We start from the raw sequence: 23,197 nt of genomic DNA on the forward strand, positions 1-23,197 counted from the left end.
AATTTTAAATATGATAAAAAGAATAGCTATAACACACAAACAAAAGCTCTTTGGAGCCCTGTATAACTCAAGAATATAAAGGGTTCTGAGATGTTTTTTGAAAGAGAACCGCTGCCAGTAGGCTCCTAGCCCACTAGCTCTCTGCAGTCCATCCTGGTCCTCCCCTTGGGTGAGAGAGTCCTGTTCTAAACCCTCAAGGGCCCCTCACAGCATCGCCCAGCTATCATCTAAGGAATCTTTCTCCGTTTGGACTTCCCATTTATTTCCTCCCCCTTTAAGGGCCCCTGATTCTTGTCATCTAATTTTATGTGCTGCCTGCAGAGTCCTGCTTCTTCTGGATCTGGTTCCCAGTCCTGTCATGGGAAAAGGGGTCTTGTTCCAGCCCCCAAGAGTGTGTTCTTGGATCTTGCCTGGGAAAGAATGCAGGGTGAGTTGCAGTGTATAGTGAAGTTAAGATAGGTTAGTAGAGACTACTGAATTACAGAGTAGGGCATCCTCAGAAAACAGTAGGGAAGCGCTACCTTAAATGTTGTGCTTGCTTGTGTAGGTTGTGTAAGAATAGTGTACTTTGTTACAAAGGCTTGTGATCAGCTTGTGACAGGCTATTCGCACTGTTATTTTCCTGTTACTATTGATTTCGGCAATAATTTATGAGTATATTATCATATTTAAAGCAAAACCTATTCTTAACTAAGAATGCTTTTTGTTCTTAAAATATTGGGACATTTCCATAAGTTCTGAGTCTTTAGTTAGCATCATTCACTCATTCCCTCAACCATAAACATCTCATGAGCAAGAATGCCCAATTCCTGGGGAATATAACCCAGCAGGTCTGGCTTTATTTGGCCTTTATTCAAGATGGAGTCACTCTGGTTGACACCTCTGACAGTCCTGGAAACAGAAAGGAACGTTTCTGTGTGGCACAGGGAATGGCAAAGGAAAAAGATGAGGCAGGAAAATAGGGTCGGGAGACAGGGAACATAAGGCTGATTCACACTTCAGCTATGACAGGAAATATCCTCTTCATAGGGTGTACGTCTGTAACGTTACTTCATCCTCTTCATTTACATAGGACATACCCCAAGTAACCAATGGAATCATCTAGAGGGTATTTAAACTCCCAAAAATTCTGTAACAGGACCTTTGAGCCCTATGTTCAGGCCCACTCCCACACTGTGGAGTGTACTTTCATTTTAAATAAATTCCTTTATTTCCTTCCTTGCTTTGTTTATGCGTTTTGTCCAATTCTTTGTTCACGATGCCAAGAACCTGGACATCCTCCACCGGTAATAGAGAGCTAGGTCTTTCAAACGACCTGACTCTTTACTCAGCCAGGTGTGTGCCCAACACTGAGAGGAAGAATAGGGAGGGGACGTTCGACCTGGCCCCTGCTCTGTGTTAGCAGCATCTGGATGGGTCGGGGCGGAGGTGGGGGTGTTCTACCCTGCCATTTGCTCCCAAAGAAGCTTTCCTGCTTTGCTAGGCTCACAGTTCTAAAGGCAAGAACAACCCTAGTGAGATCTTTTAAGGGTTTTAGAAAAGAATGAATAAGGGAAAAATTAAAAGATTGCAGGTGTTACAGTAAACCCCAAGTTTCTCCTCAAAGAATCAGTATTTCAGTATGTTCAGCTGTCTTATTCTTTAATTCTCTATTTTAAAGTTTAACTTCCTCATAGTTTCCGTAAATAACCTTTTCCACCAGTTCTAATCAGTAGTTCATGTCTGTTCCCCTGGTCCCCTGCCCCATCCTGACTCATCCCGGTCACCTGCTCCAGTCACCTGCTCTGGTCACCTGCTTTGACCCCTGCTTATCTGCTCTGACCTGCCTGTAACCATCCTTCCCGCTAAAGCACCGCCCCTGCCAACACTCCGGCTCGTACCCCTTTAAAATAGTCAATCAGATTTAGACCAGACAGTGCGGTCTAACCCTAGCCAACAGGGGAATGACACAGCAGTAGGGGTGGCCTCCGTCAGGGCATAAGTACCCCTTCCCCCACTTGTCCAAGTGTGCACTCAACGTTGTTCCATCTGTGAGCCACACCCTTCTATAGAAGTAAATTGCCTTCCTGAGGAAATTTATATTTGAGTACTACTTCTTCTGTGGCATTGAAAATTCTCCTTATAACACAGGGCACCATAAAAACATCCCAGTAAAACACCTTTCTAGATACTCGTTGGAACGTAAATGGAGCTCAGCCTCCATCCCTTCACACCAGAACTAGTCTTCATCTGCGTGGTTCACTGCTCTCACACCACTCAGGAGGAAAACCCCAGCTTCTCTTCTGGCTCCCCTTCTCTCGCTTGGAATTTTTCACCAGAGTTTCAAAAAGAGTTGTCAGGGTCACTCCTATGCCCAATGTAAGTGGCACAAAAAGGTAGCAAGTCATCAGTCTCCTAGGCCGGGCATGGTGGCTCACGCCTGTAATCCCAGCACTTTGGGAGGCCAAGGTGGGCGGATCACAAGATCAGGAGATCAAGATCATCTTGGTCAACATGATGAAACCCCATCTCTCCTAAAATACAAAAAATTGGCCTGGTGTGGTAGCGTGTGCCCGTAGTCCCAGATACTTGGGAGGCTGAGGTAGGCGAATTGTTTAAACCTGGGAGGCAGAGGTTGCAGTGAGCCAAGGTCACATCACTGCACTCCAGCCTGGGCGACAGAGCAAGACTCTGAGACTCCGTCTCAAAAACACAAAAAACAAACAAACAAACAAAGTCATCAGACTCCTAAGGAGTGTCATTTAACCATGCAAACCCCTGATAAACTCCAGGGCTGCATCCCTGACTAACTCCATGGGGGAATACGTACGTAAACTAAGATCCAAGAACTGCATCAAAAGAGAAATCAAGAGCCCTGGAGATGTTAGGATGAACCCTAGAGGTGCTAAGACGGGTTATTTGAAAAACCAAAAAGTAAAGTTAGATTCCCTTCCTTTTCAGGGAAGAATCAAGACCTTTCCTTTCTTGCTGTTCAGAGTGAGGGCTGATAAGGGAAATTATTTCCTGGCGCCACTGGCTACTGCCCTGGGGAGGAAATCGGCTGGGTTGGTGGGAGGGAGGAAGGCAGGACCAGGCACTAACTCTCCCTCCACCACATCCCCTCCCCAGACACCTCACCCCCGCCCCACCCCCACCCTCCTAGAAAGGAGGAAGGTAGGGTAGGTGGTCACTTCCCGCTTCCTGCTCCAAGGCTGTGTCAGTGACAAGGAGCTGTGAAAAGAGAAGGAATCCCAAGGGCCCCTTGGAAAGAAGGGCGATCTTGAACCTGGGAGGCAGAGGTTGCAGTGAGCCGAGGGGCTTTGGGAAGCAAGGTTAGTGCTGGGAAGGCTGGAGACTCCCAGTAGATAGCATACAGGGCTGCATTCGGCTGCAATCCTATAAAATACATTCTTCTCTAAGGTTGGATACAAGCATTTAGAAGACTGGCCATTAAAAAGAAAACAGTATTAATAATATTAATAATAATGAGTGTCAGTAGTGTTGAAATTTTTCTGGAATCCTTTCCCAAGTTGCCTAATGCCCAGAGAAGGAAAATAACAGTGTTTAGGAGACATAAATTACAGGATTAGTGCAAGTAGCTATTGAGATGATGAGCCAAGCCTTGTAAATTGGTTTTGTTTTGTTTTTTCTAATTAGATGTTTGCGTCTATGTGTGTGTGTGTGCACGTGTGCGCGCACACACACGCTCTCACATGTGGTTCATTTCATGACGTTTTTGCCTCTGGCTCTTCCTGATTAAAAAAAAAAACACTTAAAATGGTAGGAAGTGGCACACACCCTTGATGGATCTGTGTTTATATTAAAGAATTGGCTTAGTAAATTTAACTGGGACAAGGAAACTGTTACGGACTGTATTTTTGCCTTTATTTAATATTTCATGTATTCAACCAACTGTTATTCATTGCCTATTTTGAACCAAGCCACGTGCTAGGATACAAATGTTAACAAACACATTCCCTCCCCTCAAGGAATTCATTCATGGTCTAATGAAATACAGAGATAGAAAAGAAATAGAAAAGTCAATCAGTAAAATGCATTGTGGAAAAAGTTGTGGTCATAGTGTGTACTATAAGCATATGAGGCTGCCTTTGCACAAGCATACATAAAACTGCTTTTTAAATTATAAAAGGCAGTACACAGGCCGGGCATGGTGGCTCACTCCTGTAATCCCAGCCCTTTGGGAGGCTGAGGCAGGTGGATCACCTGAAGCCAGGAGTTCAAGACTAGCCTGGCCAATGTGGTGAAACCCCATCTCCACTAAAAATACACACACACAAAATTAGCCAGGCATGGTGGATGCCTCATCCCAAGTACTCAGGAGGCTGAGGCAGGAGAGTCACTTGAACCTGGGAGGCGGGGGTTGTGGTGAGGTAAGATCACGCTGTTGTACTCCAGCCTGAGCAACATGAGCCAAACTCTGTCAAAAAAAAAGAAAAGAGAGAGAGAAAGAACTCAGGGCGAGCCCATACAGTAAAGTGAAAGTAGAGAAATAAAAGAATGGCTACTCCATAGACAGAGCAGCCAGCGCTGAGGGCTGCCGGTTGCCCATTGTTATGGTTATTTCTTGATGATATGCTAAACAAGGGGTGCATTATTCAGGCCTCCCCTTTTTAGACCCTGTAGAGTAACTTTCTGACGTTGCCATGGCGTTTGTAAACTGTCACGGTGCTGGCGAGAGTGTAGCAGTGAGGATGACCAGAGGTCGCTCACGTGGCCATATTAGTTTTGGTGGATTTTGGCTGGCTCTTTTACTGTAAGCTGTTTTATCAGCAAGGTCTTTATGACCTGTATTGTGTGCCCACCTCCTGTCTCCTCCTGTCTCATCCTGTGACTTAGAACGCCTTAACTGTCTGGGAATGCAGCCCAGTAGGTTTCAACCTTATTTTACCCAGCTCCTGTTTAAGACGCAGTTGCTCTGTTCGCATGCCTCTGACAGCATCTTCACGCCTTGTGCCTGGTTGAGAAAGGCAGACCTCTAGGCCACTGCTGGATCTAGTGGAGATTCATTCACTCTCAAATTCCTCTACAGTTTTTCTAATGGAAGAGAAAGGTGGTGTTTTGCCGCTGGGGTCACCCTGGAAGTTATTTTATTTATGCCACAGATATGGTGGGCTAAGCACTGTGCCAATGTTCAATAAGTCACTGCTGATTCTCCATAAATTATTGTGACAAGTACAGTTGATTGTAAGGCTTAAATCTAGGTGTGTAAGTCCATAGGAGGGTGTGAAGCATCTGTATTTCTGTTATGTAGTTATTAGGAAAAAGGATGTTAGAGCCTTAAAAATTGCCATTGTTAACATTTTCCAACTTGTGTTCAACTCTAAGATTTTATAATTATATTTTTCCAGTTGAAAACAACTTTGATATTGGTACTCTAAATAAATAAATACCGTTGATCTGAAAGAGAAGGTAAAATTTAGAGAGAGGACATCTCTTAGCTTTGTATTTAAAATTTTTTTTACAAATGTGATTCATGGGCTGGGCATGGGGGCTCACACCTGTAATCCCAGCACTTTGGGAGGCCAATGCAGGTGGATCATTTGAGGCCAGGAGTTCGAGAGCAGCCTGGCCAACATGGTGAAACTCCATCTCTACTAAACATACAAAAATTTAGGTGTGATAGCACACACCTGTAATCCCAGCTACTCGGGAGGCTGAGGCAGGGGAATCACTTGAACCCGGGAGGCGGAGGTTGCAGTGAGCCGAGATTGTACCCCTGCACTCCAGCATGGACAACAGAACCAGACTTCATCTCAAAAGCAAAACAAGGGCCAGGCGTGGTGGCTCACGCCTGTAATCCCAGCACTTTGGGAGGCCAAGGTGGGTGGATCACGAGGTCAAGAGATCGAGACCATCCTGGTCAACATGGTGAAACCCCGTCTCTATTAAAATTACAAAAATTAGCTGGGCATGGTGGCGCGTGCCTGTAGTCCCAGCTACTCAGAAGGCTGAGGCAGGAGAATTGCCTGAACCCAGGAGGCGGAGGTTGCGGTGAGCCGAGATCACGCCATTGCACTCCAGCCTGGGTAACAAGAGCGAAACTCTGTCTCAAAAAAAAAAAAAAGCAAAACAAAACAAAACGTGACTCATAAAGCTGGGTTTGTAACTATAGTATTTATCCAGCAAAAACTTATTCTTTCTTTCTTTCTTTCTTTTTTTTTCTGTTTGTGGCTTTGACCATTTGAAACTGCAAAGCTTACCAATAGAGTAGTGTACCGGTCAGTTTCCATGGTATAAATACTCTTCCCATGGCTGGTAGGGTGATGAACTTGTTCTGGTTTGCCAGGGACTTTCCCAGTTTTAGCCCTGAAAGTCCTGAATCCCAGGAAAGTCTTCATTCCCTAGGAAATAGGTTGATTGGTCACCCTAATGGGTGAGAGAGAGAGAGAAATGTATTATCTCACGGTTCTGGAGGACAGAAGTAGAAAATTAAGGTATGAACAGGACTCTACTCTTTTGATGGCTCTAGATAATCTGTTGCCTGTCTTTCCTTAGCTTCCGGTTTCACGGATAATCTTTGGCGTTCCTTAGCTTGCAACTGTATAACTCCAATCTCTATCTCTATCTTCTCATGGTATTCTTTTTTCTTTTTCTTTTTGAGACAGAGTTCCCTCTGTCGCCCAGGCTGGAGTGCAATGGCGTGATCTCTGTTAACCGCCACCTCCACCTCCCAGGTTCAAGAGATTCTCCTGCCTCAACCTCCCGAGTAGCTGGGATTACAGGCATGTGCTACCATACCTGGCTATTTTTTTTTTGTATTTTTAATAGAGACGGGGTTTCTCCATGTTGATCAGGCTGGTCTTGAACTCCCTACCTGAGGTGATCTGCCCGCTTTGACCTCCCAAAGTGCTGGGATTACAGGTGTGAGCCACCATGCCCAGCCAACCTCATTGTCTTAATTTAGCTAAAACATCTGCAACAACCTTATTTCCAGATGAAGTTACATTCTGAGGTACTGGAGGTTAGTACCTCAACATATTTTTTTTTCTTTTGGAGATAGAGTTTCGCTCTTGTTGCCGAGGCTGGAGTGCAATGGGGTGATCTCGGCTCACTGCAACCTCCACCTCCCAGGTTCAAGCAATTCTCCTGCCTCAGCCTCCAAGTAGCTGGGATTACAGGCATGTGCCACCATGCCCGGCTAATTTTTTTGTATTTTTAGTAGAGATGGGGTTTCTCCATGTTGGCCAGACTAGTCTTGAACTCCTGACCTCAGGTGATCCACCTGCTTCTGCCTCCCAGAGTGCTGGGATTACAGGCGTGAGCCACCATGCCTGGCCTTAATTCTTTTACCACATAATTTGTAATTGAAGCGCTATGTAAACAAATAATAAATAAACAAGCTGTTGCCAGCTGTAGAATCAACTAACTCAATTAAAAAGTGTTTTGTAGAATTATTTCTGAGTGGTGAAAATTGGAGTAAATTTTTATTTTCTTTACTTCTATTTTCTTGTATTGCTTGTTTTGTTTTTGTTTTTGTTCTAAGGATCATACCATTTTTACATTTTGACAATTAATGATGGATCCAGATTTGCAGAGAAATGAAGAGAATGAGGTTTTTCCATTTGCATTAGGAGAATGATCAGTGGGAGCTGAGAAGTAGGATTGGACACAATGGCACATGTGCAGAGACAAGATGGGGCCCAGCCAGGAAGTGGCAGTGAGGCCAGGCGTGAGCAGGAGAAAGGAAGCTCTCAAAGGGAACAGAGATTCTCTACTCCGCCATCCCTACATGTGTCCCACTTGTTTCTGGGAACAAAAGAATTCTGTGGTCAAGTAAATCTTGGACAACACTCCCTTTTGGTGAGTTACAATGCACCCATCTTCATTTTATTTTATTTTCATTTTAATTTTATAGAGATGAAGTCTCACTATGTTGCCCAGGCTGGGCTTGAACTATTGGCTTCAAGCAATCCTGCCTCAGCCTCCCAAAGTGCTGGGGTTACAGGTATGAGCCACTGTGCCCGGCCTATAATGCACTTTTCTGAGAAATCCTGCAGTGCAGAAACCTGGATTCAGACCCTATTACATCTATTTAAAGTTGGTGTTTCACTCTGGTCTAGTCCAACTCCCCCATTTTATAGATATGAAAATGGAGGCAGACCAGGCGTAGTGGCTCACATCTGTAATCCCAGCACTTTGGGAGGCCAAGGCAGTTGGTTTATGAGGTCAAGAGTTCAAGACCAGCCTGCCCTACGTGGTAAAACCCCATCTCTACAAAAAATTAACCGGGTATGGTGGCATGTGCCTGTAATCCCAGCTACTTGGAATGCTGAGAAAGGAGAATTGCTTGAACCCAGGAGGTAGAGGTTGCAGTAAGCTGTGATTGAGCCACTGCCATCCAGCCTGGGTGACAGAGCAAGACTCCATCTAAAAAAAAAAAGAAGAAGAAGAAAATGGAGGCAGAGATGTGAATGGAGGTCACATAACCAGTTAAGAGGCAGAGCTGGGATGAAAACCCAAGTCTCCAGGACTCTGGTCATTGATTTGACTCCACACCTCTGTTTCCTGCAGTTCTTCCTGCTCAGGGTTGGCACGGATCTGTTGGGAGCATTGAGGAAGAGAACGATAGTGCATCCCCTTAGGATTTAGAGAAGTAGGCTTTAAGCTGCAGTTGAAGCAATAGAAGTATTTTTGGGGACTAGTTGGGGTTTTTTTGGTAGCCATGATAACTCCCAAGTAACTTAAATTTTTATTCTCTTGGTTACTCCTTTATAATGCAAACTTGGCAGAGTTTTGGGCAGGAGAAATAGCAGTTTGTACATTGAGTCTCTCTCTCTCTTTTTTTTTTTTTTTTTTTTAACTTTTTCACTTTTGAGACTCGCTCGGTCGCTTAGGGTGGAGTGCAGTGGTGTATCTTGATTCATTGCAGTCTCCACCTCTTGGGGTCAAGGGATTCTCAGGCTTCAGCATCCTGAGTAGCCGGCATGGTGGTGCATGCCTGTAGTCCCAGCTACTCAGGAGGCTGAGGCAGGAGAATCTCTTGAACCTGAAAGGTGGAGGTTGTAGTGAGCCGAGATCACCCCACTGCACTCCAGCCTGGGTGACACAGCAAGACTCCATCTAAAAAAAAAAAAAAAAAAAAAAAACCTTCAGGTGTTCTGAATTAGACATCTTACACCTAATTCCTGTTCAGTTAAAGACCCAAATCATGATCTCTGACTTACCTGGATATTTGAAAGATTAATTTGCTGTGGTGATACCACAGTAGAGTCACAAAATGAAGCCCTACCCTGCCACAGCCACCTGAAGGAAATTAGGTAATGTGCAAAAGAAATTGACCATACCGTCGTCCTTTTAGTGACTCTCCTAATTTTCTTTCTCTGAAAACTTGCAGAGAAGCTTGAGTATGTTTGCCTTAGGTGGATGCTTGTTTTTTTATTGATATGAAAAGCAGTAAGAGGAAATGGAGTTTTTTGGCCTGTTAAGGAGGGGCAGCCACTGCAAACACAGTTCAGTGCAAATTCACAGTGTTAGAATGTTGAGATGTGTATAATGATTTTGCAAAGTTTTCTGCAAGGCTGAAACAGTGTGCAATTAGGGCTAGGATTAGATATATCGTCATGTATGTTTGGGCAGGAAATGCAGAAACTCTAATGTGCTACAACTGCATTTTTTTTTTGAGACTGAGTCTTGCTTTGTCACCCAGGCTGGAGTGCAGTGGTGCAATATTTGCTCACTACAACCTCTACCTCCCAAGTTCAGGTGATTCTCCTGCCTCAGCCTCCTGAGTAGCTGGGATTATAGGAACGTGCCACCATGCCCAGCTAATTTTTGTATTTTTATAGAGATGGGGTTCACCATTTTGGCCAGGATGGTCTCAAACTCCTGAACCCAAATGATCATCCACCTCGGCCTCCCAAAGGGCTGGGATTACAGGAGTGAGCCACCGCACCCAGCGACAACTGCAATTTAACATGCTGGATAGTTCACTCTGGTTACTGTTCATCAGTCTGAGGTTGAAGTTTACAGGTTGGGCTATGTATTATGGAATTTAGAATTTTTTCAGAAATAGGTTGCATTTACTGTATATTATGACATAATACCTCCAAGAAAGACTTGGAGTGACATCCTGTAAACAAACACATCAATATATCCCAGTGAAATGTATGACTATTTATACTAAGTAAAAGAAATAAGAATCATAAACAGACTTACATTATCTTGGGTCAGATTTTGCTGCCAAATTAGTTTGGGCATCAAACTTTTGGTTTCAGACACAAAACTGAAATTTTAGAATTGTGTTATGGGATTGTGGACCCATGTAACCCTCCTACCTATAATTCCTAAAAGCAAGCAATTGCATGAACCAGTCTCATGAGTAGCTGTGATTATAGGAATCAAGAATCCGGATCCGGGCAGGAACGAATTGCCGACATGCCCTTGGCATAGCAGAGATCTTTTGACTACAAGTTACATACCTGAGTAATAGTTATCAGTAATTGATGAAGAAGATGATGTGCTCTTAATGTCCACATTTGATTTCTAGTCATTTTGCTTCTGAGTTTTGGCTACCTGAGGAAAGAAGTCTCTAATAGGTGAATACAGAAATATAGAGAATACTTTCTTCCGCCTGGGTATGAAGGCTCACACCTGTAATTCCAGGACGTTGGGAGGCTGAGGTGGGCGGTACACTTGAGGTTGAAAGTTCGAGACCAGCCTGGCCAACATGGCAAAACCCCATCTCTACTAAAAATACAAAAATTAGCTGGGCATGGTGGCAGACACCTATAATCCCAGCTACAGCTACTTGGTAGGCTGAGGCTTGAGAATTGCTTGAACTTGGGAGGTGGAGGTTGCAGTGAGCCTAATCGTGCCTCTACACTCCAGCTGGGCAACACAGCGAGACTCTGTCTCAAAAAAAAAAAAAAAAAAAGAGAGAGAGAGAACTTTCTTTCTGTTTCCTCATAGGCCAGTTCTCTCTGGCATGTGAATTCAACATCACATCCTTCCACACACAGTGAATGTGTCCGTAATAAAACGTCGTTAGCTGGGAGTTTTTAGCGTATATAAGTGGGGCTTGAAAACACCAGGTAGGAGCTAATACATCTTTGCTGGTTACTTTCTCTGGCTGTCCAGCAGACAGAAACTCTATGAATCATATCCGGGGGGCAGCTGCAGGCAACAGACAACCAATATCTCCCAAGTGAGTTTGAAAGGATCTTGTTACCCAGCATCCTAAGGGGGCTGTAGCCTTGGGAACCACGGGCAGGAATAATTAATTCAGCTCCTCGGTTAGTGACTCTTCAGTTCAAGATGGAATTTATTTGCAGGCATGGCTCCTTAACAGTTGCCAAACCCATGCTCGAGACACACTCCTTCTCCTGGAAGCTTAACGTGGCTCCTGTGGCTGTTTCATCCATGAGGGAGAGTGAGGACCATGCTCTCCAAACAGGCTATACCTGGACTACCTCTGTTTCTGTCTCCTGGGATTCTAACCAGCAAATGAGCAACAAAGCAGCCCAGACAGTGCGGTTCGTAAGATGGCTTGAGAGCTGGGTGAGTGGCTGTTTGTTTTTCCCTTCAGTGGATATGTATCAGTGAAGGAACCTGTAGAACATTCTTGACAGGAACATTTAGTCATATGAAGTCAAGAAATTAATGTTTAAACTGGGCGTGGTGGCTCACGCCTGTAATCTCAACACTTTGGGAGGCGAAGGTGAGTGGATCACCTGAGGTCAGGGAGTCAAGACCAGCCTGGCCAACATGGTGAAACCCCGTCTCTACTAAAAATACAAAAATTAGCTGGGCGTGGTGGCACATGCTTGAGGTCCTAGCTACTTGGGAGGCTGAGAGGCAGGAGAATCACCTGAACCTGGGAGACAGAGGTTGCAGTGAGCCAAGATCGCACCACTGCACTCCAGCCTGGGTGACAGAGTGAGACTCCATCTCAAAAAAAAGAAAGAAATTAATGTTTTTGGATCAGCAGAGACCATGACCATATTGAAAAACTAATATTTTACTTTTGACTTATTCATATAATTATATTTTGACTGGGCACAGTGCTGGGATTACACGCCTATAATCCCAGCACTTTGGGAGGCCAAGGTGGGCAGATCGCTTGAGCCAAGAAGTTCGAGACCAGCCTGAGCAACATAGTGAAACTCCATCTCTATAAAAAATAGAAAAAATTAGCTGCAAGTGGTCAGTGTGCCTGTAGTCCCAGCTACCTGGGAAGCTGAGGTGGGAGGATCACCTCAGCCCAGGAAGTGAAGGCTGCAGTGAGCTGTGATTGTACCACTGTACTCCAGCCTGTGTGATAGACTGAGGCTCTGTCTCAAAAACGGAAGGAAGGAAGGAAGGAAGGAACGAAGGAACGAAGGAACGAAGGAACGAAGGAAGGGAGGGAAGGAAATCATATCTTGCTGAGGAGACAATTCAACATGTGAGTCAGTGTGCCAGATACAAGCTCTATCTACAAAGATTTCGGGAGAAGGATGTGTATGGGAGGGATGTGTGTTTGTATAACAAGGGGGACTCCCAGGGAAGAAGAGGAAGACAAGCCCCAGAGGTATACTACATAGGCAATATACACAACAGGCTAGCAAGAGAGCAAGCCATGGGTACAGTAGAGAGAATCAGAGGCTGGAGCGGGGACCATTTCTAGTGGGTGAGATCAGAGAGACTTGAATAATCTGAGTGAATTTAGAGATGGGCCTTGAAAGGTGGACAAGATTTTTTTTTCTTAGACAGTCTCGCTTTGTCACCCTGGCTGGAGTGTGATGGTGCAATCATGGCTCACTCACTGCAGCCTTGACCTCCCGGGCTCAAGCGATCCTCCCACCTCAGCCTCCTGTGTGCCTGGAAGTACAGGTATGTGCCACCGCACCCTGCTAAATTTTTTTTTTAGAGATGGGGTCTTGCTATGTTGCCCAGGCTGGTCACAAACTTCGGCATTCAAGTGATCCTCCTGCTTTGGCCTCTCAAAGTGCTGGGATTACAGGAATGAGCCACTGCACCCAGCCCTGGTGAACAGGATTTTAATGGCTAGATTAGAGGGAAGAGGGTGCCTTAGTCAAACCATCCCTATGAAAAAGCATGAGTTCTTCTGGGAGAAAGGTCCAGGTTGGCAGAGGGTAGTTTGTAGATTCACATGAGTAGCAAAATGCCTTGGGCTGTTATGTACCCTGAGTGCTAGGCTGAGGGGTTTCACCTTCTTCTAGGAGGGCAGAAAGAGACGTAACCTGGAGAAGAAAGTGATGTGGCCAGAGCTAAAGAGCTGTGTGTGGACAGATCTGAAGTTGAGAAGCTGTTGAGAAGCTCTCAAAGTCAGCAGAACAAGATATAATATCAGGGCAAGGAGAATAAGAGAAGTTAGTGGAGGTGAGGGCACTGCAGAGCATTCACACTTAATAACTGACTGGACACGGGCCAAAGTGTGTTAGATTGGACACCTTCCTGCTAGGACCAGAAAATCTCAAACTGGTTTAAATAATAAAGGCATTGATTGGCTGATGAAAATGCAGGCCCAGAAAGGAGGCTTCAGCATTAGTCTAACCCAGGAGTCTGGCTCCATTTCTCTGCACTTCCTGGCTGCTGTCATCTGCATCCTCAGGCAGCTTCACCAACATGGTAACAAAATGGTTAAAATGCTATAAAATTGTTGGCTTCATGACTGCACAGCAGTTCACCCAGGAAAGGAAAGCTCATCCCCTTTGTGTGTGTGTGTGTGTGTGTGTATTTTTTTTTTTTTTTTTTTTTGAGATGGAGTCTCAGTCTGTCACCCCAGCTGGAGTGCAGTGGTGGGATCTCAGCTTACTGCAACCTCCACTTTCTGGGTTCAAGCAATTCTCCTGCCTCAGCCTCCTGAGTAGTTGGGACTACAGGCGTGCACCACCACGCCCGGCTAATTTTGTATTTTTAGTAGAGACAGGGTTTCACCATGCTGGTCAGGCCAGTCTCAAACTCCTGACCTCATGATCCACCCACCTCAGCCTCCCAAAATGCGGGGATTACAGGGGTGAGCCACCGTGCCCAGGCTTCATTCGCTTTTTTAAATGTATCCTTTCTTATTCTTTTAAAAGAACTTTCTAAGTCGTGAACTGTGGCACACAAATGGAAAAGTACATAAAACAGATTTAAGACCAGGTGGTGGTTCGTGCCTCTCATTCCAGCACTTCGGGAAGCTAAGGCAGGGAAATCATCACTCGATGCCAGAAGTTCAAGACCAGCGTGGGCAACAAAGTGAGATCCTGTCTCCACAAAAAATTAAAAAATGAACTGGGTGCTGGTGCATGCCTGTAGTCCCAGCCACCTAGGAGGCTGAGGCAGGAGGATTAGGAGTTTGAGGTTATAGTGAGCTGTGACTGCACCACTGTGCTACAGCCTTACTGACAGAGCAAAAAAAAAAAAAAAAAGACAAATAACAAATTTAATTACAATTCGGTTAACTTTTACAAAATAAATACCCATGGAATCATCACCCAGATCAAGAAACAAAACATTGCCAGCATCTCAGAAGCCCCTTGTGTTTGCGACTCCTCTCCTTCCTTCCTTCCTTCCTTCCTTCCTTCCTTCCCTCCCTCCCTCCCTCCCCCTCCCTCCCTCCCTCCCTTCCTTCCTTCTCCCTATGTTGCCCAGGCTGGTCTCAAACTCTTGAGCTCAAGCATTCTTTTCTCCTCTATTTCCCAAAGGTCTGGGATTACAAGTGTGAGCCACTGCAACAGCCAACTCCTTCTTAAGAGGGAGGAAACATTCTAACCAGAAGTCCATGGCAAACATCCCCTAGAGTCTCATCCATAGAAATCAGGTCCCTGGCCCAGCTGGGAAACCATCACTAGGGGAAGGTCACTAATGAAGAATGGGTGCTTGAGCCAATTACTAGTTGGAGAAGTAGGACCCCACCTAGAATGATCATTAATTGTCCCAGGAGCTGGGAGTAGGTCACATTTTTCTGAATCCCTAAGTTGCAGAAAGGAGAGTAGATACATAAGAGAAAAATCAAAGCTCTGGCCAGGTGCAGTGGCTCATGACTATAATCTCAGCACTTTGGGAGGCTGAGGCGGGTGGACACCTGGGGTCAGGAGTTCAAGACCAGCCTGGCCAACATGGCAAAATCCCATCTCTACTAAAAATACAAAAATTAGCCAGGCATGGTGGCACGAGCCTGTAATCCCAGCTACTCATGAGGCCGAGATAGGAGAATTGCTTGAACCTAGGAGTCGAAGGTTGCAGAGAGCCAGCCCGGGCAACAGAGTGAGACAGACTCCATCTCAAAAAAAAGAAAAAAGAAAAAAACAAAACAACACAAAGCTCTGTTAGGAAAGGACCCAGGAGGAAGAAGCAAGGCTGGACAACAACCAACAATATCTATTACAGTGAGAAAGCATGCAGACATTACTCCAGGACTACAAACCCGGGTTACTGTCGACAGACCTGAAAACAACGTTGATAATGATATAATACAATATTAAATCAATTGTGAACCCAGTGATTTTCAGTGAGGGAGAGGGTTGTCTCAGAAACTCTTAGGCAACTGGCAAAACCCATGCAGTGCTTTTTCCCCAGTCAGCTGCCAGATGAGGCATATTTGAAAAAACTAAAAATACAAATAATAAAAAAATTAGCCAGGCACAGTGGTGTGTCCCTGTGGTCCCCGCAACTCCGGATGTTGAGGTGGGAGGATTGGGCACAGTGGCTCATGTCTGTAAGCCCAGCATTTTGGGGGTGGGGGAAGTGGTGAAGCAGGAGGATCACTTCAGCCCAGGAGTTACAGACCAACCTGGGCAAAATTGTGAGACCTCATCTCTACAAATTATGAAAGAAATTGCTGGCCGTGGTGGTGCTTGCCTGTGCTACCAGCTACACGGGAGGCTGAGGTGGGAGAAGGACTTGAATCCAGGCAGTTGAGGGTGCAGTGAGCCCAGATAATAGCACTGCACTTCAGCCTGGGAGGCAGAGTGAAATCCTGTTTCAAAAAGAAAAAAAAATCCACAATCACACCATCTGAGAGCATTATTGTTACCATTTTGGTATGTAGGTACCTACCCAATGTCCATGTTCTCCTGTCTTTCTAACATACTCACAATTTTCTCTAGAATCAATAAACCCAGTTTAAAAACAACAACAACAACAACAACAAAAACCTTTCTTGGAATTCTTTGCAACTAGGAATAGCCTTAGGACCCAACTTTGACTAATGTAAGCTAAGCAGGAAAGCTTTCAGTAAAGCATACAGGCAGGTTCAGCTGGCGTGGGCTTTTGCCTATATGATATACTAGATGCCTGTGGGTGGAAGAACCATCTTGGACCCATGAGGGTCAAAGTCACAGGCAAAAACGGCATAGCAGAGAGATGGGAAAATCCTTCTCCCCTGTTGTCATCTTAGAGTTGCTGTACCAAAACTGGACAGTCTGCCTCCAGATATTTTGTGATGTGAAAAAAATAATAATAAGGCTGGGCACGATGGCTCATGCCTGTAATCCAAGCACGTTGGGAGGCCGAGATGGGCAGATCACCTGAGGTCAGGGGTTTGAGACCAGTCTGACCAACAGGGTGAAATCCCATCTGTACTAAAAATACAAAAATTAGCTGGACATGGTGGCTTGCACTTGTAATCCCAGCACTGTGAGAGGCTGAGGCAGGTGGATCACCTCAGGTTAGGAGTTCGAGACCAGCCTGACCAACATGGAGAAACGCCATCTCTATTAAAAATACAAAATTAGCCAGGCATGGTGGTGCCTGCCTGTAATCCCAGCTACTCAGGAGGCTGAGGCAGGAGAATCGCTTGAACCCAAGAGGCAGAGGTTGCAGTGAGCCGAGATCGCACCACTGTACTCCAGCCTGGGCCACAGAGTGAAACTGTTTCAAAAAAAAAAAAAAGAAAGAAAAGAAAAAAGAATAAAAGAAAATCCACCAAGAAATACTTGGTGGGCAGCTTTTGTTTTGTTTTGCTTTGTTTTTGAGATAGGATCTTGTTCTGTCGCCCAGGCTGTAGTGCAGGGCACAAATACAGCTCACTGCAGCTCAACCTCCTGGGCTCAAGCAATCCTCCCACCTCAACATCCAGAGTAGCTGGGGCCACGGAGACAGACCGCTACACCGAATTTTTTAATTATTTGAAAAAATGAAATCTGGCAGGCCAGGCGCGGTGGCTCACACCTGTAATCCCAACACTTTGGGAGGCCAAGGCGGGCAGATCATCCGAGGTCAGGAGTTCAAGACCAGCCGCGTGCAGGGCCGCGCCGGCGAGGATGGCTCAGGGACGCGGTTACCTCCCGGCGCCTGCAGCAGCTCGTGCTCTCGGGAAACCTCATCAAGGAAGCGGTGCGGAGGCTCCAACGAGCCGTCGCCGCGGCTGCAGCCACGGGTCCCGCGAGCGCCGCTGGGCCCAGGACAGGCCGCAGCGGACCGGACCCTATTGCCCTGCAGCCATCAGGCGCCTTCCTCCGACCCAGGCACCCTGGAGGAGGAAGAAGGCTGCTGCTTAGACCCAGCAACGTCCAGTTCCTGCCAAGCCTGAGGTGAAGCCGACGTCGCCAACCTGGGAGCGAGCGCTTTGGCTGGGGGAGGCGCGCGGGGAAGAGATGACGAGCCAAGAGGTTACCAGCTCCGGCGAGGCCGTTGGATAAAACGTAAACGTGGAGAAATGCGTGCGCCAGGGCGCGTCCGTGGGGCATGGGAACTTACCTGGCTATCCTCGCCGAGGACCTGGGATAAACTAAGAACTGTGGCAGCTACTTACATCGATTCGTACCTCACTTAGCCCTTGGGGGCGTCGTGAGCTTGGATTGTTTAAGGAGGGCTCGGAGGGGCCGGAATCGCGATGGCTTTGTAACAGTACTTGAAAACTTCCCGACACGCATATGGTTTCTTGTTATTTTCCGGTGGAAGAACTTAGTGAAAGTGGTGCTACAATTGCTGTGCAAAGAAAGTCTAGGGGGGCAGAAGAATGTAAAAGGTTGGTGGTGGGTGGGTGGGCATTGCCCCTTTCTCCCACCGACTCGGTGGCTGGTGAAGGTGAGAGATGTGAACTCTAGTTAAGGGACTGGAGGGAGGTGAAAAACTTTGCAGGTGGGAGAGTTGGATTTGAATGTGGACTAGTAAATGACTTGACCTTGCCGCCTGTGGTTCAAGGTCACAGTTTGCTGTGGGGTTCCTGGGAGAGCGTCCTCACCCGGAGTCTTGTCTTTCTCTTGCTCCAAGAAGAGCCCCGTTGGTGCTTTTCTACCGCTGGGAGTCTCCCGAGGACACAAATAGGCAGAGAGCGACGTGGAGGGAGAGTTCTTTCCTGTTTTCTGTGCTTTCCTCTTTACGGAACTCCTGGAAGGCCACTCATGGCCATGCCAGGAGCTTCCTCAGACACACTCATAAACAATCTCTTGAGTCTCTCTCCTGGCCTCCCAGCTGAGCTTTCTTATTCCACCCTTCCTGGTGTCTGTAGGAATGCATGAAAAACCCCGGACGTTTTTCTGCTCTCTTTTGGCCCTCCATGGAGCCACGGGCCTCGGCCTCGGTGGGACCTCACCCGCTCGAGTGGTTTCCTCCTGCCATGCCAGCTCTTCTTTTGTGACTGAAACCGGTTTTCAAATGTGATTCTTGTAGAGGAGAAGCCGCTGGCTTTACTCTTGTGAAACTTGACAGCGTGCTTGTAAGTGCCACCCCCAAACTTGAAGGTAGCTAAACCAGTTTTCTAAAGAGTCAATGGCTTCTTCATCCTCCAGATGTAGCTATTGATGTATACTTCACAACGGAGTGTCTGAAGCTGTGGCGGTCCTGATTTCTAGGATTTCGTAATTATGTCTGCTGAATAAATTTGGCTTTTGTTTTGGGGAAAAAAAAAAAAAAAATTAGCCGGGGATGGTGGCATGTGCCTGTATTCTCAGCTATTCAGGAGTCTGAGACAAGAGAATCGCTTGAAACTGGGAGGCAGAGGTTATAGTAAGCCTAGATCACGCCACTCCAGCCTAGGCAACAAAGAGCGAAACTCTGTCTCAAAAGAAAAGAGAAAGAAATCTGGCTATTTGCCCAGGCTGGTCCTGAACTCCTGGGCGCAAGCAATCTTCTTGCTTTGGCCTCCCAAATCGCTGAATTACAGGCATGAGCCACCATGCCGAGTTACGGACAGCTTTTGATGCCTGGAAGGACCCTTTCCTGTGACAGCACAGGTCCATAGAAGATTGCCCTTGGCTGTGCGATGCAATGTGTATGGATATCTTATAAGGAAGTGCTCATTCATCCAGCTTTTCCAAGTTCCTCACTCTCGCTTATCTGTCCAACAGCACTTCTATCACAGGGGGAACCCTCGAACTGGCTGGGACATTCCTTATCTTCTGTCTCATCCTAGGTGGCAGGAAAGTCTATCTTCTTTTTTTTTTAGAGATGGGGGTCTCACTATGTTGCCCAGGCTGGAGTGCAGTGGCTATTCACAGGCGCGATCCCACTACTGATCAGCACGGGAGTTTTGACCTGCTCCGTTTCTGACCTGGGCCGGTTCACCCATCCTTAGGCAACCTGGTGGTCCCCCGCTCCCGGGAGGTCACCATATTGATGCCGAACTTAGTGCGGACACTTAGTGTGATCGGCATAGTGAACTCCTGGACTCAAGCCATCCTCCAGCCTCAGCCTCCCGAGTAGCTGGGACTACAGGCACGTGCCACCATGCCCGGCTATCCTCATTTTTGAAAGGGAAAGCAAGTTCAGGCATGTCCAGCAAGATTACCTCAGTTACGTAACTAAAAAGTGAAAACACTGTGACTTACGCCCACTGTAGGACTCCAGTGCCCATGCTTTCTCTTGTACCGCACGTCTCTCTCTAGGGTCTTGGATGAGCAGAAGAGGCTCCTCCAAATTTGCTTTAAAAGTACACATAGGGAACAGGTGCAGTGGCTCAGCCTGTAACCAATCCCAGCACTTTGGGAGGCCGAGGTGGGTGGATCACTTGAGGTCAGGAGTTTGAGACCAGCCTGGCCAACATGATGAAATCCCATCTCTACTAAAAATGCAAAAATTCGCTGGGCGTGGTGGTGCACATCTGTAGTCTCAGCTACTGGGAAGACTGAAGTGAGAGAATTGCTTGAGCCAGGAGCTTGAGGCTGCAGTGAGTGGTGATCCCACCACCTCAGTCTAGACTGGGCGACAGAGAGAGACCCTGTCTCAAAAAAATAAGTAAGTCCAGGTGCGGTGGCTCATGCCTGTAATCCTAGCACTTTGGGAGACCGAGGAGGGTGGATTGCCTGAGCTCAGGATTTCGAGACCAGCCTGGGGCACACAGTGAAACCCCATCTCTACTAAAAATCAGGCATGGCGGTGCGCACCTGTAATCCCAGCTGTGACAGGAAAATCGCTTGAACTCAGGAGGTGGAGGTTGCAGTGAGCTGAGATCGCCATCGCACTCCAGCCTGAGCAACAGAGTGAGACTCTGTTGCAAAAATAAATAAATAAATAAATAAATGTTCACATTATTACAAGACCTTGAATTGACAACATTAACATGCATTTGTTAAAGCAAAATAAATTCGCTCAGATCCTACTACTTTTCATAATACTTTTCCTTTTTGCACGATTGATTTCAGTCCCTGTTCATCTGATTGGAGAGTTGCAGGTGTACTATGCAGCTATTCTACTTATATTCCGTTGTTTTAATGTAAGAATATTATTTCTCAATGTCTCTATTTTATATCATTTTTACATTTAATAAAAACATCTACCATAAGTTCTAAAATGGAAAAAGGAAGAATAGTCATTAGTATTGTCACTACCCTAAATTAATAAAATACAGTTTGCACTAGGACTTATTTTGCTCCTGTCCTTTGCCTATGCATTTCATTTTTGCATCATGGGAATCATAGGGGTGAATTTTGTATTCTGTAATTTCAACTGAATATTGCATTATAAATATTATCTACAGGCTCCAAAATGACCAAACCTTCTCCATCTTTTTCACCATTGTACTTAGCATGGTGTAGTAAAAGCTGGCTCAATAAATATTTGCTGATTGAATAAATGTTGTTACATGCTCTTCCTGATTAACATATACATATTCATATAAATTTTTTTAGTGACTGCATTAATTTACTTAACTCTTCCTAGTTATTGGATATTTCATTTGCCATTTTTTTGCTTTTATGAATAATATATTGATTAAAAGATTTGTGTATATAGTTTTCTCTGCATTTGGACTGTTGTCTCTTTTCTTTTTTTGAGACAGCATTCTCACACTGTCACCCAGGCTGCACTGCAGTGGTGCAATCTTGGTTCACTGAAACCTCTGCCTCCCGGGTTCAAGCTATTCTCCTGCCTCAGCCTCCCAAGTAGTCGGAACTACAGGTGCCCACCACCATGCCCAGCTAATTTTTGTATTTCAAGTAGAGATGGGGTTTCACCATGTTGGCCAGGCTGGTCTCTAACTCCTAATCTCAGGTGATTCTCCAGCCTCAGCTTCCCAAAGTGCTAGGATTACAAGCATGAGCCACCACACCAGTCCTTGACTATTGTCTTAAGACAGGGTGAAATTACAGGATCAAATGATGTGGACAGTTTTACAAGTCTTGATGCATTTTAAATTAAAATACTTTTTTAAAAATCTGGGACAATTGGCCAGGTGTGGTGGCTCATGCCTGTAATCCCAGCACTTTGGGCGGCGCAGCAGGCTGATCACGAGGTCAGGGGTTTGAGACCAGCCTGACCAACATGGGGAAACCCCATCTCTACTAAAAATAGAAAAATTAGCCGGGTATGGTGGTGTACGCCTGTAATCTCAGCTACTCAGGAGGCTGAAGCAGCAGAATCGCTTGAACCCGGGAGGCGGAGGTTGCAGTGACCCAAGATGATATCACTGCACTCCAGCCTGGGCAACAGAGCTAGACTCTGTCTCAAAAAAAAAAAAAAAAAAAAAAAAAGCTGGGACAGTTTGCAATGGGCAATAGCCATTTACCAGTTTCACCACAGCTTCACCTGCCCTGGTTTTTTTGTTGTGTTTTTTGTGTCTTTTTTTTTCTTTTTTTTTTTTGAGACAATCTCTTTCTGTTGCCCAGACTGGAGTACATGGGCACGATCTCGACTCACTGCAATCTCCACCTCTTGGGTTCAAGTGATTCTTCTGCCTCAGCCTCCAGAGTAGTTGGGACTACAGGCGCACGCCACCACGCCCAGCTAATTTGTGTATTTTTAGTAAAGACAGCATTTTACTATATCGGCCAGGCTAGTCTTGAACTTCTAACCTGGTGATCCACCTGCCTTGGCCTCCTAAAGTGCTGGGATTATAGGCGTGAGCCACCGAGACCGGTCTTTTTCAATTGCTGTTCTTAAGTGAAAGAATTTTTAAATCAATTAACCTACTTATATAACCACAGTTTATATCACAGGGATATTGTGCTAAATAAATACTCATTAAAATGTGAGCCCATTATTTTGGTCATGTCCCTACTATCTCTACTATTACCCAATGCATAATAAGCAGAGGAGCAATTCAGCTATATCTCTAATTTCAATTATTAATCTATACATATAAATACCAATTGTATTCTTACAGAACTATATGATTGTTCACAGCTCTTTGAACATCACGATGAGCAAGTCGATTTTCACAGTAGGCACCATCAGTAATAATACCTTTGTTTTCTATGAAGGCATCCAATGAGCGTATGTATGTCTATCTATGTCTATATCTATATGTATAGCTGTAGCATTCTTACTGGAAATTCATAGGTAATTTCAACTCCAGATAAACTATGCTTTTCTATGTGAATTTAAAGTTAGTTGTACTTGCCAGAGGCTTAAATAAAACCCCAGTGATCTTTGGACTGTTAACAAATGGCCAACATAAAATATTTATTTATGAGTTGTTTGCTAAAGTCCAAATGCCATAAAGCAAACAGTGTGCCACTTTCTTGAACTGGTATTTTCTTAGAAAAGCTTTTTAAAGATGGCTTTAAAATACAAAAAAGAAAAAAAAAAGCTTGTTAAAAATGTCTTTAAAGCCATTCTAGCCATGAATCTAGAGGTAAACGCTAAACTCCTTGGAGAGTTATAAATGGAATGACTTACAACATCAAGCCAAAGTGGAGTGGAGTGTAAGTGTGCTAAAGAGGACCAAAGTAATCTTTAACCCAGTGATTGCTGGGCATGGAGGAGGGACTGTCGTTGGCTATTCCTCTTTCCTTTCTTCTCAACACCTGACTGGTAGCCACAGGTTGGATGTTTACCTATTTGTGGCACTGCTCAGAAAGAAGGTGGAGGTTTTTGGGAGGAGGGACCCAGG

At 45.5% G+C, this 23,197-nt stretch overlaps 1 protein-coding gene and 1 long non-coding RNA gene across 8 annotated transcripts in view; one reads left to right on the top strand and one right to left on the bottom strand.

Annotated features, from left to right (window-relative positions):
• Positions 1-23,197, top strand: part of FXN (frataxin) — a 75,728-nt gene that overhangs the window by 43,781 nt on the left and 8,750 nt on the right. For 5 of the 7 annotated variants that reach the window (XR_010337058.1, XR_010337059.1, XM_064361677.1 and 2 more), the window contains exon 5: positions 11,271-11,496. The exons of 1 other annotated variant lie outside the window; for it this stretch is intronic. Coding sequence is in view for 3 of the 6 variants with exons in the window: in XM_064361677.1 (XP_064217747.1) it covers positions 11,271-11,496 (226 nt within the window). In the remaining 3 variants the exon portion in view is untranslated. Of the gene's footprint in view, positions 1-7,483; positions 7,801-11,270; positions 11,497-23,197 lie in introns of those variants that run through there. One more of the 7 variants, XR_010337060.1, reaches the window with a different exon arrangement.
• LOC135268687 (uncharacterized) lies at positions 4,287-10,506 on the bottom strand. Its single transcript, XR_010337061.1, has 3 exons — positions 10,419-10,506; positions 6,201-6,366; positions 4,287-4,417 (listed from the first exon to the last, which is right to left on the bottom strand). It is a non-coding gene; the product is annotated as an uncharacterized LOC135268687 (long non-coding RNA).

The sequence above is a fragment of the Aotus nancymaae genome, unplaced genomic scaffold, assembly GCF_030222135.1.
Source record: "Aotus nancymaae isolate 86718 unplaced genomic scaffold, 86718_ANA_hifiasm-v0.15.2.pri h1tg000041l, whole genome shotgun sequence".
Classification (NCBI taxonomy): Eukaryota; Metazoa; Chordata; class Mammalia; order Primates; family Aotidae; genus Aotus; species Aotus nancymaae.